Source organism: Sorex fumeus, unplaced genomic scaffold (assembly GCF_029834395.1).
Source record: "Sorex fumeus unplaced genomic scaffold, SorFum_2.1 ptg000055l, whole genome shotgun sequence".
Lineage (NCBI taxonomy): Eukaryota > Metazoa > Chordata > Mammalia > Eulipotyphla > Soricidae > Sorex > Sorex fumeus.
The window spans coordinates 3751911-3765259 of NW_026606112.1; the positions used below are offsets into that span (position 1 = coordinate 3751911).

At 45.7% G+C, this 13349-nt stretch overlaps 1 protein-coding gene across 1 annotated transcript in view; it reads left to right on the plus strand.

The window, feature by feature from the left end:
- SMIM14 (small integral membrane protein 14) overlaps nt 1-13349 on the plus strand; it is a 60907-nt gene that overhangs the window by 24732 nt on the left and 22826 nt on the right. The window contains exon 2 of the mRNA XM_056125538.1: nt 3663-3772. Within this exon, the coding sequence (XP_055981513.1) occupies nt 3698-3772 (75 nt within the window). The 5' untranslated portion in view covers nt 3663-3697. The remainder of the gene's footprint in view (nt 1-3662; nt 3773-13349) is intronic.

The following is a 13349-nucleotide window of genomic DNA, read 5'->3' on the forward strand; positions in this document are numbered from 1 at the left end:
GGTCCCCTGAACACGGCCAGGAGTGATCCCTGAGCGCAGAATCAGGAATAGCCTCAACATTCCATGTGTGGCCCAACATTTCCCTGTGCATCCCCCACCCTCCAAATTCTCTTCTCTTACTCGGTGGACTATATGGGATACCGGGGATCGAACCTGGGTTGGCCGCATGCAATGCAAATGCCCTACCCGCTGTAGTATTGCTCTGGCCCTGTTCTCTGGCTTCCTAGCTGTTGAGTTTGCTCTGTCTCTTCCTCCTTTTGCACCCACCCCTTTGTTGTGGTGGTGGGGGCTTGCACATTTTGGTTGTGATGCTCACACACACTTGCTCACCATGCCTGCCATGTGCTCTCAGTTGCAGTGCTCACGCCCACTGTGTATGACACATCCTGACCCACGGGCATGAGCTGCCAGGTCTCCCGGCCTGGGTACTCTTGGTGGTGTGGGTTGGCTCCAGGGTGCAAGCTCATGGTCTCACACCTGGACACAGGTACTCGACCACAGAGCCACATCTCTGGGCCCAACGAGCTAATCTAGCACTGTGTGGTCCCTTGAGCACCACTGGTGTGGCTCTAATACAAAAATCCACGGAGGCCTGATGGATAGTACAGCAGCTTGGGAGCTTACCTTGCACGTGGCTCACCCATGTTCCACCCCCAATACCCCATATGGTCCCCCAAGCCCCGCCTGGAGTAATTTTTGAGTGCAGAGCCAGAAGTAAGCTCTGAACACCACTAAGTGTTCCCCCTGCCAAAACAAAACAAAACAAAACAAAAATACCCTAAGAATTATTTTCCCAGTACTTTTCTTTCTTTCCTTTTTTTTTTTCTTTTTGGGTCACACCGGCAATGCACAGGGGTTACTCCTGGCACTGCACTCAGGAATTACTCCTGGCAGTGCTTGGGGGACCATATGGGATGCTGGGAATTGAACCTGGGTCAGCCACGTGCAAGGCAGGCCCTACTTGCTGTACTGTAGCTCCAGCCCCACAGTATTTTCTTTATATGTGCCAACATAACTCAGTTTTTCAGAAATACTATTATTCTACCATTAGATATCGCTTAAATTTTGTCATGTTCAGTCACTCACTATATTCCATTCTCATATTTAATATATCATAATCTCTCATTATATTCTAAATTCTGGCGAAATCCTGGACCAGTTTGTGGAGGTTCTTATCCATTGCTCTGGTTGACTGCCTCTAGGTTTCCCTGTTTTGTTCCATTTCTGTGGTGCCTGAGAGGGTGCCTCCGCGTGCACAGCCTGAGTTCTCACACTGAGTCCTAATTGTGTAACAGCTGTCAGTTTAGTGCGTCACAGTCTTGCTCAACCATCACCATTATCTGATTCCAAAATTTATGGCCCCCACCAGACACTGTTCTTTCAGCAATCACCCTCCGTTTCCCAGCCCCCTCCCTCTTTTTATTTTTGGGCCACGTCCAGTGGTGTTCAGGGGTTACTCCTGGCTCTGCACTCAGGGATCACTTCCTGGTAGGCTTGTGGGGAAACCATATGGGATGCTGGGAATTGAACCCAGGTCAGTCATGTGAAGGCAAGAGTCCTGCCTGCTTAAATTAAAAAAAAAAAAAAGCGATGGGGGGAAGCATGTAGTGATAGCACAGTGGGTAAAGCACTTGCCTTGCACATGGCCACCTGGCTTCAATCCCTGGCATCCTGCTGGTCCCCTGAGCACCAGCAAGGAGTGATTCCTGAGTGCAGAGCCAGGAGTAACCCCTGATCATCATCAGGTGTGACCCCAAAACAAAAACAACCAGAAAAAATTAGGTCACAACAGGTGGTGATTGGGGGCTATTCCTGGTGATGCCAGGGAGGGATCGGAAGCTCCCATGGGCATAACCTTTGCACGCTCTCCTCGTTCCCAGTGAGTTATGTTTGTGAAGCCAGGGATAGTTCAGATCTCCGCCTGCAAAGGTGTACAGTTGACCACTGAGTCCTATGTCTAGCCCTCTAACTTCATTTTGGTTTTTACCCCTTTCTTACCTTCTCTCCATTAATTTTTTTTTCTTTATGGGTCTAATAGGTGATGCACAGAGGGTTACTCCTGGTTCTGCACCAGGAATTGCTCCTGGCGGTGCTCGGGGGACCATATGGGATGCTGGGAATCAAACCCGGGTCGGCCACGTGCAAGGCAAACTCCCTACCTGCTGTACTGTCGCTCCAGCCCCTCTCCATTAATTTTGTTCCTGACTCTCGGCCGCTGTGCTTGCATGCTGTGCTGTAGGACCCACTAATGGTCACACTACTTTAGTGGTGGTGCTTGCTGAAGGTTGAATTTCATTAAGAAATTTAAAAAAATTAGGCACCATAAACCTGTTAACGAAGGGTTTCCATGTATAAAAATATTCCAACATCACAACCTCCACCCAAGTATCTACTTTCCTTCATACCTGTCCGGGTGTTCCCCCCACTGTCACTCCCCTTCATTATTGTGGTGTTTATGCATAACTGACTTTGCTGCAACCAGAAATCACTCATGACCCTTACGATCACAGGCAGAGTCGTCAGGATCCCACCTGGCGTATGTGGTGGCATCTGGGGTGGGATGCACAACCTGTTTCTGGGTTTTTGGACCATACCTGGCAATGCCCAGGGCTTGCTCCTGGCTCTGTGCTTAGTCATCACTCCTGGCGCTGCTCAGGGAACCGTATGGGGATGGTGGTCATAAAACCTGGGTTGGCCGCGTGCAAGGCAAGTGCTCTCCCTGCTGCAGTGCCCGTGGAACTCAACCTTATGCTTGTCAGACAGGCATTCTTAGTCATGAGTATTCCTCTGGGCCCCTAGAGGAATTTTGTGTGTATTTGGATATGTGATTTTATTTGCAAATACATCTCTTATTTGGGGGGTTTTCTTTTTGTTTTTTTCTTTTTTCTGAGTGGGGCATACCTGATGTGATGCTGACGGGTAGCTCCTAGCTCTGCACTCGGGAATCACTCTGGTGAGTGTGGGGACCATATGGGATGCTGGGGATCAAACCTGGGTCAGCCACATGCAAGGCAAGCACTATACCCTTGGTACCACCTCTCTGGCCCCTCTTTTAGTGGGTTTTCTTGTCAGTATTGGTTTGATGATCTTTTTAGCACCACATGTCATTCCGTCCCTCCCCCACCCCCAGCGCGGACAGGAGAAACTCCTGAGCACTGCCAGGTGTGGCCCCAAAACCAGAAATCAGTGATTGACTAAATGGCATGAATGTATACCACATGAGGTTTTCACGATTCAAGAGAGGGTAACTCTGAATTGCACTTTTGTTTGTTTTGGGGCCACATCTGGCGGTGCTTAGGGATAATTCCTGGCTCTGCACTCAGGAATCATTCCTGGCATGCTCTGGGGCCATGTGGATGCTAGGGATCGAACCTGGATCAGCTGTGTGTAAGGCAAGCGCTCTGCCCATTGTACATTTTCTCCAGCCCCTGAATTGCACTCTTTATTTTTATTTTTTGTTTTTCTTTGGGGGTTTTTCTTTGGCGATGCTCAGGGGATACTCCTGGCTCTGCACTCAAAATTACTCCTGGTGATGCTCAGGGAACTATATGGGATGCCAAGGAATGAGCCTGGGTTGGCCGTGTGCAAGGCAAATGTCCTACCCGCTGTACTATCTCTCGGGCCTGAATTGCACTCTTAACGATGTTTTCCCTTCCTTCTAGATCTAAGCAGTCAAGTTCACTCAAGCTGGGTAATCATGGCAGAAGGCGGATTCGATCCCTGTGAATGTGTTTGCTCTCACGAACATGCGATGAGAAGGCTGATCAATCTGGTGAGATGAGCAGGAGGGTACTGTTCAGAGCTGGGCTGTCCCCCTCCCCCCACCCCACTGTCTTTGTGAGAATGTTGGTGATTGGGAGTTTGCATCTGATGGTCACAAAAAAATTGCCTCAGCAATTGAAATTCCATGGTGATGTAAGTCATCATGGCTAAATCTGTATTTATGAGTAATTATTAATGAGAGAGAAAAGGCAATTTGCTGCCTATTTATTTACTTCTGGGGCTACACTCCGTAGTGCTCAGGGCTTACTCTCGGCTCTGCCTGCGCTCAGGGATCACTTCTTACGGGACTTGGAGGACCATACGGGGTGCTGGGGATTGAACTTGAGTCAGCCACATGCAAAGCATGTAGCTACCCTCTGCATTATTGTTCTGACCCCTCCCCTCGACAGTCACTCTAGGCAGTGCTCAGCGGACCATATGGGGTGCCGACAATCGAAAATGGGTCGGCTGTGTGCAAGGCAAGCTTCCTACCCGCTGTATTATCACTCTGGCCCCATTCATGCCTTTCTTAGTGATAGATTTATGTTGGGGAGATTTCAACATCTTGGGCAGTTATCACCTAGTACAGCCTATTCTCTTCTGTATTAATGCAGAGAGTCTTTAACTACATGGGGTGTATGTAGGGGTATAATATCACAGATAAGTTAATACAGGTTTTACAGGCATTTGCTCAGAAGTTTGAATTGTTGATAGTTAATGAGCAGGTGTTTTTTTTTTTTTTTTGTACCTATCAGGTATACTTGGGGCTTACTCCTGGCTCTGTGCTCATGCAGGGCTCAGGGGATCATGTACGGTGCCAGGAATTTAACTTGCAACAGTGGGTCAGCTGTGTGTGCCAGGCAAGCACCCTGCCCTCGGTGCTATCACTCTGGCCTCAAGTTTTTGTTTTGCTTTGTGTACAGGAGATTGAACCCAGGGCAAGGCAAGTTCTTTACTGCTGAGGTATATCCCAGCCCTGGCAGTTAATAAGCAGGTCTCTATATATTGTGATTATATTAAGCAGGTCTCTATAGTGATTAATGCTATACTTTAATTTAAAAAAATGAAACCCCTCTCCAAGTCCATCTTGGAGTTTTGATGACTAGGGGTTGGGGGAAGGGGGAAAGCACACACTTATTTGTGGTGAATGCACGCTTTTTTTACATTTTATTTTACTTTCAATATTTTTGGCTTTTTGGGTCACGCCTGCCAAGGCTCAGGGGTTACTCCTAGCTCTGTGCTCAGTGAACCATATGCAGTGCTGGGAATCAAACTGGTGTGGGTGATATGCAAGGCAAATGCCTTAATTCTTATACCACCATTCTAGCCCCTAGACTTTTAATTTTTTTTTTACATTTAATTAAAAAAAATTTTTTTTTTGGGTTAGAGTATCATTTTCCTAAGGATTTTAAGTGATAATAGCTAGTTGTGAAACCTAGGAAAATTAGGGGTTGTGGGGGGTTGTTAGCCCCCTATGGTACTCGGCTACTTTTGGATCAGTGCTCAGATGTTGCTCTCAGCAGTGTTCGGGGAACCATGCAGTGCCAGGGCTTAAACTTGGGCTCCTGCATGCAAAGCGCAGGCTGAGCTCAATGAGCCGTCTGAGATCAGGGCTCAGATGGGAGGATTTTAATGATGAAAATGAATAGCCCAGGGCCAGAGCCGTGGAGCAGCAGGTAGAGAGCTTGGCTTGTGCATGCAGCTGATAGCTGACCCAGGGTTCAATCCCAGACACCACATACTGTCCCTTGAGTCCCGCCAGGAGTGATCCCTGAGTGCAGAGCCAGGAGTAAACTCTGAGCACTGCCAGACATGACCCCCCCCCCATAAAAGTGAATTGTAAAAATGTGTAGCTCTCTCGAGCCCCCCCACCCCCCAGACTCCCACTGTGTGTCATTAGCAACAAAGAAACAACAAAAGGGACTCAGATAAGTTTATAAAGGCAGATAAGAAGAAAAGTGGAGCCTGAGCAGTGGGATAGCGGGTAGGGCCCTTGCCTGGCATGCAGCCAAACCAGATTCGATTCCCAGCACTCCATATGTCCCCTGAGCCTACCAGTAGCAATCCCTGAGCACAGGACCAGGAGCAAGCCCTGAACAATGCCAGGTGTGGTCCCAAGAAACAATAATTAAAGAAGGAAAACTTCTTGTTTATTTTTGGCCACACCTGTAGTAGTGGTTATAATGGGGAGAGTTTCAAGGGAGGCTAGCTGCTGCTTCTTGGTTCTTTTTAAATTTTTGTGCCCTGCACTCAGGGATTACTCTTGGCAGTGCTCAAAGGGCCCTCTGGGATGCCAGGGATAGAACCTGGGTAAGATGTATGACAGGCAAATGCCCTACCTGTTGTCGTCTCCTGTCCCCATGGAGGCGGGACACTTTTTAAACTCATAGAAAGGCTGTAAGACAGACTTTTCTTTCCTTTTATTCTTTTAAAATTTTATTTGTTTTTGGTTTTTGGTCCATACCTGGTGATGCTCAGGGGTTACTCTTATCTCTGCATTAAGGAATCACTCCTGGTGGGGTTTACGGAATGCTGAGAATTAAACCCAGGTCAGCCACATGCAAGGCAAGTGCCTTATCTATTGTACTGTTTTTTGGCCCCAAAAGTTATTCCTGGTAGGCGTGGGGACCATATGAGATTCTGGAGATTGATCCCAGATTGACCATGTGAAAGACAAGCACCTTCCCCACTGTACAATCTCTCCAGCGCCTTTTAATTACTGTATCACTGTCATCCTGTTATTCATCGATTTGCTGGAATGGGCACCAGTAACTGTCTCCATTCATCCCTGTCACATGCTAGTGTAGCCCGATAGCATACTGGGGGCTCTTTCAGGGTCAGGAGAATGAGGACCATCATTGTTACTGTTTTTGGCATATCGAGTATGCCATGGGTAGCTTGTCAGGCTCTGCTGTGCAGGCAGGACACTCTTGGTAGCTTGCCAGGCTCTCCAAGAGGGATGGAGGCTTTTGGAGCAGCCGCTAATCACCTTTACAGGTGTTCCCAGTCAGGCATATACACGGGCAGGATACTTTCAGTAGCCTGCCGGGTTATCTGAGAGTGAGAACTAGACAATAGGAGGTTTCACTAGTCCACTTCTGGGTGTTTGGTTTTATAGTCTCTGGGTCTTGGCCATTGATGGGATTGCACGGCAGTTGGTGGGTGTTACTGTCTAGCTACTGAAAGATGGGGGATCTGGGTGGAGGAGGCCCAGTCTCAATGCAAGCAGGCTTGGAGATCTCAGCCCTGGGTCCCGCACACCTGGGTTCCTCTGCCGGTTCCTTCATGCATGAAGCTTGTCAGAGCGTGTGGAGAGTGGTCTTAGCATTTAAAAGGTTTTAGCACCTTTTAATAATAATAATAATTTTATTTTATTATTAAAATAAAAATATTTTATTTTTTTATTGCCTTGCACTCAGGAATTACTCCTGGCAGTGCTTGGGGGACCATATGGGATGCCAGGTAGTAGAACCCAGGTTGGCCGCATGCAAGGCAAACGTCCTACCCAGTATACTATCATTCTGACGTCCCGACTCCTTAGTACTGTTTAAAATTGGGCCACACCCAGCTGCGCTCTGGGCTTGCTCCTGGCTCTGTGGTCAGGGGTCTCCTGGTGGGGGTATGGGAGACCATATGTGATGTGGGGGTATCTAAAGAGGGCAGACCGCATGCAGGGCAAATCCTGTAAGTCCTGTGCTGTCTCTCCGGCCCCAGGCATTTCCTGTTTTAAGGGAGAGGACTCTGCCTGTGGTGCAGAGAGATGCACCTTCTCTTAGCAGTCAGAGATGACTCCAGAGTTGCAGAGGAGCCTGGACTTGTCCTGCAGCTCCAGGTGCTGGACCATGTCCTTCAGACCCCTTTCTGCCCCAACTGCTACTGGACCCCCAAGTACCCTACAGAGCACTGAAGGTTTGATCCATGGGGCTGTCAAGGGACCAGAGAGCAGGACAGAAACTTTGAAAAAATTCTAAAAACCAATTATAGCAACATCTTGGATGAGCCTTTCATACAGGAATAACGTCAAAGAGCTTTCGTGAAACCTCAGAACACACGTGCTCATAAGTTTAATGAGGAATCCAGATTCCTTTTCTTTCTAAGGAGTTGGACATAGAGTGTAGCTGCTGTGGAGAGCTGGCTGGTGCAGTGCATCTTGGATAACACTGTTCATGGCAGAGTTGATCAAACCAGCCAGCTCCTTGAACTGGGGCATCAGAAGAGGGGAAGAGCCCAATGCACTGCACTAGGTCAATGAACCAACCAATTGGATTTTCTCAACCAGGCTATAGTCAGTAAACTGACAACAGAGACAAGAATTTAGAGACATACCTAAGGCAACAGTGCAGATTTGTTATCCCTAAAGGAACTAAATGGCAAAACTACCGTTGGTAACTGTTTCCTGAAAATTATCGGATTTATGCAGAAGTACTTTTTTTGATCAGCTGCTATGTGTTTCACTGCCGTATTTATCCCAAGAAAAACAGCTTCCTTTCTATTTTTTTTTCTTTTTGGGTCACACCCAGTGATGTACAGGGGTTACTCTTGGCTCTGCTCCCAGGAATTACTCCTGGCGATGCTCAGGGGGACCATATGGGATGCTGAGAATCGAACCTAGGTCAGCCACGTACAAGGCAAACGCCCTAACCACTGTGCTATTGCTCCAGCCCCTCTTTTTCTTTTTCTTTTCTTTTATTTTTATAAAGTTGTTCACAGTAATTTATTACATTCCGTATTCCAATATCAATCCCAACACCATTACACCTTCTTACCACCACCCAAACCAGCTCCTAAAGCGAGTCCTAAATAATTTATTTTGTATTTCTTGTTATAAATAATCTGCTAAAAATTATCCAAAAAAGTTGGAAGTGTGTTAAGTTTGTTGTATCTTACCCTGAAGCTAGTAGGTCCTTGTATGAGACTACTAACATGCTACTATTGGTCCATCAGTGGAGTAAAGTGAGATGTCGTGTGGCCGCAAATGTGGCTGCACACTGCAGGAATTCTAAAATTTAAATAGGGTGATACAGCAAGAGTTAAATTTTTAACTGGACGGTGACTTTGGGGTCCATATGCTTCTCCGCAGCTTGTACCTCTCTTCTGAGTTTTATTTGTGAATCTCTGGATCATGGCTGTTAATGCACCTAACTGGCATCAGAGGCTGTTCATAGGTGTGACTGCCAGACTCCCAGAGGAACAGGGAGATGGGGGGAGGTCATGCGTTCCAGACTCCATGGGAGCCTGGAGATTTCGGTTACAAAAGCCACATACGTGAGTAGGAAAAATAGCTTTAATCTCCAGAAGAAAACCAAAAGCCATGGGATTTATGCTGTATTGACAGGGCGTTTTCCTTTCATGAGGCTGACCTGGCCGACCCGAGTTTGATTCCTCTGTCCCTCTTGGAGAGCCTGGCAAACTACTGATAGTATCTCGCCCACTCGGCAAAACCTGACAAGCTACCCGTGACATATTCAATATGCCAAACACAGTAACAACAAAGTCTGACAATGGAGATGTTACTGGGCCCGCTCAAGCAAATGATGAACAATGGGAGGACAGTACAGTGCTACAGTGACATCTTGCCGATACATACATACATACATACATACATACAACATCATTGTAATTTGTCATGGGCAGTCTGGCCAGAGAGAAGATTTTTGTCATGATTTTATATACACTGACACGATACTATTAGTTAAAATTAAACAGATTTTACCTGCAGAAATTCTCTCACAAATAACTCACTTTGGAATACGTCCTTTTTGCGTGTATGAAAGAATGTCATTGAAACAATGAAAGAATGTCAGTTCTCAAATGTGTTCATGTGTCTCTGTACCTGCAGTGTAGTAAAGGTTTAGATGAGACTCCATAATTATAGTGACATACTGTCACTTAGGTTTCAAGCAGCAAACCAGTGCCGCTCAGAAATTGTAGTTTGATTTTTGATGTTTTACTACATTTTGGACTTTTGTTATTTAGTTAGACGTTTCTAATTATATTATACCTTCAGTTAATGATTTTTAAAAGCCTGGGAGCAAATAAATTATTTGCTTTCAAGTTTTAAAAGTAGTCTTGGGCTAGAGCAATAGTACAGTGGGTAGGGCATTTGCCTTGCACACGGCCAACTTAGACATCCATGTGGTCCCCTGAGCACCACCAGGAGTAATTTCTGAGTGCAGAGCCAGGAGTAACTCCTGTGCATCGCTAGGTGTGACCCAAAAAAAGAGAAAAAAAGTGATCTTTATTACTAAAGTAAGGGCAACTACTTTCTAACAAGGAGCTTGCATAGTGTTTACTTTGACAGAGTTGGTTTAAAGGATTAAAAGCCTTCATTTGTTGTAAAAAAAAAAAAAGCCTAAAAACTAAACTTTGTAAGAATCATCAAAGACTTAAACCAACGAACTAAACTTTGTAAGAATCTTCACAGACATATGCTGTAATTAGGTAAAAAATGAGCCATCACAGCATTGAGGATAAGGTGTGTGAATGCAGCTACCTTAAAAAGAAATATGCTCTACAATGTTGCCATTTGCAGTGATTCTGGTGACTTTCTTTGCTTTTTCTCTTTGGGTCTAAACTGATAGAACCTCTTCTCATCATAATGTAAAAATTATTTGACTTTTTTGTTTTGTTTTGTTTTTGTTTTGGGGTCTCGCCCAGTGATGCAGATGCACAGGGGTTACTCCTGGTTCTATGCTCAGGAATTACTCCGGTGCTCAGGGGACCATATGGGAATCGAACCCGGGTTGACCACATGCAAGGCAAACACCCTACCTGCTGTGCTATTGTTCCAGCCCCCTTTTTGACCTTTTTAGAATTCATTTGTTTATTTAGGTTTTGGGTCATACCTTGTGTTCAGGTTTACTCCTGGCCCTGTGCTCAGGCATCATTCCTGGAGGGCTTGGGGGACCATCTGAGGTGCCGGGATTGAAGCTAGATTGGCCATGTGCAGGGCAAGCATCTTACCCACTGTATTATTGCTCTGCCTCTGTGGGAAAAAAAAATAAAAGCAAACTTTTTTTTTTTTAATTTATTTTTTGAGCCCTACCAAGCCGTGCTTGGGCTTCACTCCTGGCTCTGTGCGCAGGGAACTCCTGGTAGGGGTAGGGTTTTAGGGAGTGTATAGGGTGCTAGGGATTGAACTGTGGTTAGCCACTTTGAAGGCAAGTGCCCTTACTCACTGTAGTATCGCTCCAGCCTGTACACATTATTTCAGGTGTCCTAAGGTTTTTGGGCTCACACAGCAATTTAAACCCTTCCATCTGCTTAGTGCTTGTATGAGGTTTATTATTACTCAGTCGTGCAGCGATATTTTGCATCAGCAGTATAAAAAGTATAAACTTGATTTCTCATTTTATTGTCTTACTGCTTTAAGGACTTTAATGCAGTTGACTCAATCTTTATTATAGCAGCAGTGTTATGTTGTGCTTCTTTTGCTTTGGGGACCACACTCAACCGTGTGGGGGGATCCTCTCAGCTCTGTACAGGGGCGAGGGCTCCATGATGCAAAGACCGTGTGGCAGCCCTTTCTGTCACCGTGTTTTAGATGATGTGTTTATGAATGCAAGGTTGTTTAAGTGTAGTACAAAGAATGCCCATCTTGGGGTGCTAATTGCAAAGCTTTCCTCACTCTCCGGGCGGCACATGTCCTTCCCATGGCTTTAATCTCACCGTTGAGGTGAACGGGTATGAGACTGCTCTTTATGCCTCTGCATTTGCCAGCTACATGGATGTTTTCATGTGAGGAACATTCAGAAATATTTTTTAAAAAATGTAAAGGAGGTTATCACCTTGACTGTTCAAATACTTCCCCGTGGTATCCTCATACTGCAGAGTGGTGTTCCTCACATTGTTCAGACATTTCCTTCCCTTCCAGCCTTGTTTCCTTTGTTTTCCCACCTGCACAGCGTACAGGTTGGCCCCTAATCTTGTGCTGTGGCCTCCCCATCTGTGCAGTTTGCACCTGTGGCCCCTTAGAGTATCCTGCGGCCCATATTGTCCCGCTGTTGAGAAACGCAACTCTCGAATTTCAGTGCTTGGTTCATTGGCTAGAAGAGGGGTTGGGAAGAATGTGCAGTGAGTCTGGGAGGTGACTCAGGGTCAGACACAGGGGAATGTGGGTTGGGATCCCCCTAGCTTTGCACTCTCAGGGATCTGAGCCAGGGTTGGCCGGAGCAGGGGAAATGCCTTTAACAATTCTGGACTATCTCTCCAGCAGGGTTTTGGGTTTAAAATATTTTTTTTTATTCCTTATGCCATAAAAATGTCTTGTAGACACCTCCAGGAGTAATTCCTGAGCATAGAGCCAGGGGTCACCCCGAGCATTGTTGGGGGTGTGGCCTAAAGATAAAACAAAAAGCACCAAAAAAGCTTGTAGAGGGGCATTTCTATTCCCAGTGAATCCATTTTGGGGTTATTCTGGTTTCACTGTCTTCTGCTCCTTCCCTTCCCTTTCTCCCGCTGACTGCCTGTCTCGGTGTATAGTTTCCGTTCATAGTCGGCGTTCCAGAAAGAGAAGAGATGCATTGAGAAAGGTGAACTGGGGTCATGTGTTTTTCCTGTTCTCTGTTGTAATCTAAAATTTGGAACTTAGATGATCCTTTTATTTGTTTGTTCATTCATTCATTCATTCATTCATTCATTTTTTTGGTGATTGGAAGATTGTGACCCTTCGTTTCATCACTAATCCAGACAGTGTCACTGTGACTTCTTTTCTGTTGCTTTGGGGCCATTACCTGGTAGTGTTCCAGGGTCAAATGGTGCTGGGGCTAGAGCTGGGGGTGCCAGCGTGTATGTTAGTGTTCCAGCCCCTTGCCCTTGAGCTGTTTTGACCCTAACTGAAACGTTTACGTCTTTAATTATTTTAGAACTATATTAGTGTACTATCAGCATGTGATTTGGAGGTCCAGATTCCTCTCCACTAAAGGCCATGTACATGGTGAAATTTCAAGGATAATTAAAAATCATATCAGATCTATTGGTCTTTGCCAGTGAAACATGGCAGAGTTCATGCTTTGTATTCGTGAGACCTCTGTTCTGTCCACTGGTGCTTCAAAAAAAAAAAAAGGCCAACAGAAGTCAGGCTTACTAGTCTTTCTTTCTACTACAATCTTTTCATACTTAAAGTTTTTGTGGTGGTCTTTCTGTGTGTGTGTGTGTGTGTGTGTACCTCCATTTAATAGCACAGCGGTAGGGCATTCGCCTTACAAGCGGCCAACATGGCCGATCCGAGTTCAATTCCTCCGCCCCTCTCGGAGAGCCCGGCAAGCTACCGAGAGTATTTGATATGCCAAACACAGTAACAACAAAGTCTCCAATGGAGACGTTACTGGGCCCGCTCGAGCAAATCGACGATCAATGATAATGATAATCTAATGTTTCCCATATTGCTACAAAGGTATTTTAATTATGTGATTAACATAGATTTCATTTCAGCCAATTAAGGGAAGTGTAGCTGGATGGGTAGATAATATTTGAGTGTGCCCAACCACTAAAAAAAAAAAGTAAGAGTATAACAGACTTCTTTCAAATATCAATACTAAAAAATTGTATATTTTATTATAACATCATGATTTACCTAGTTTTTTTTA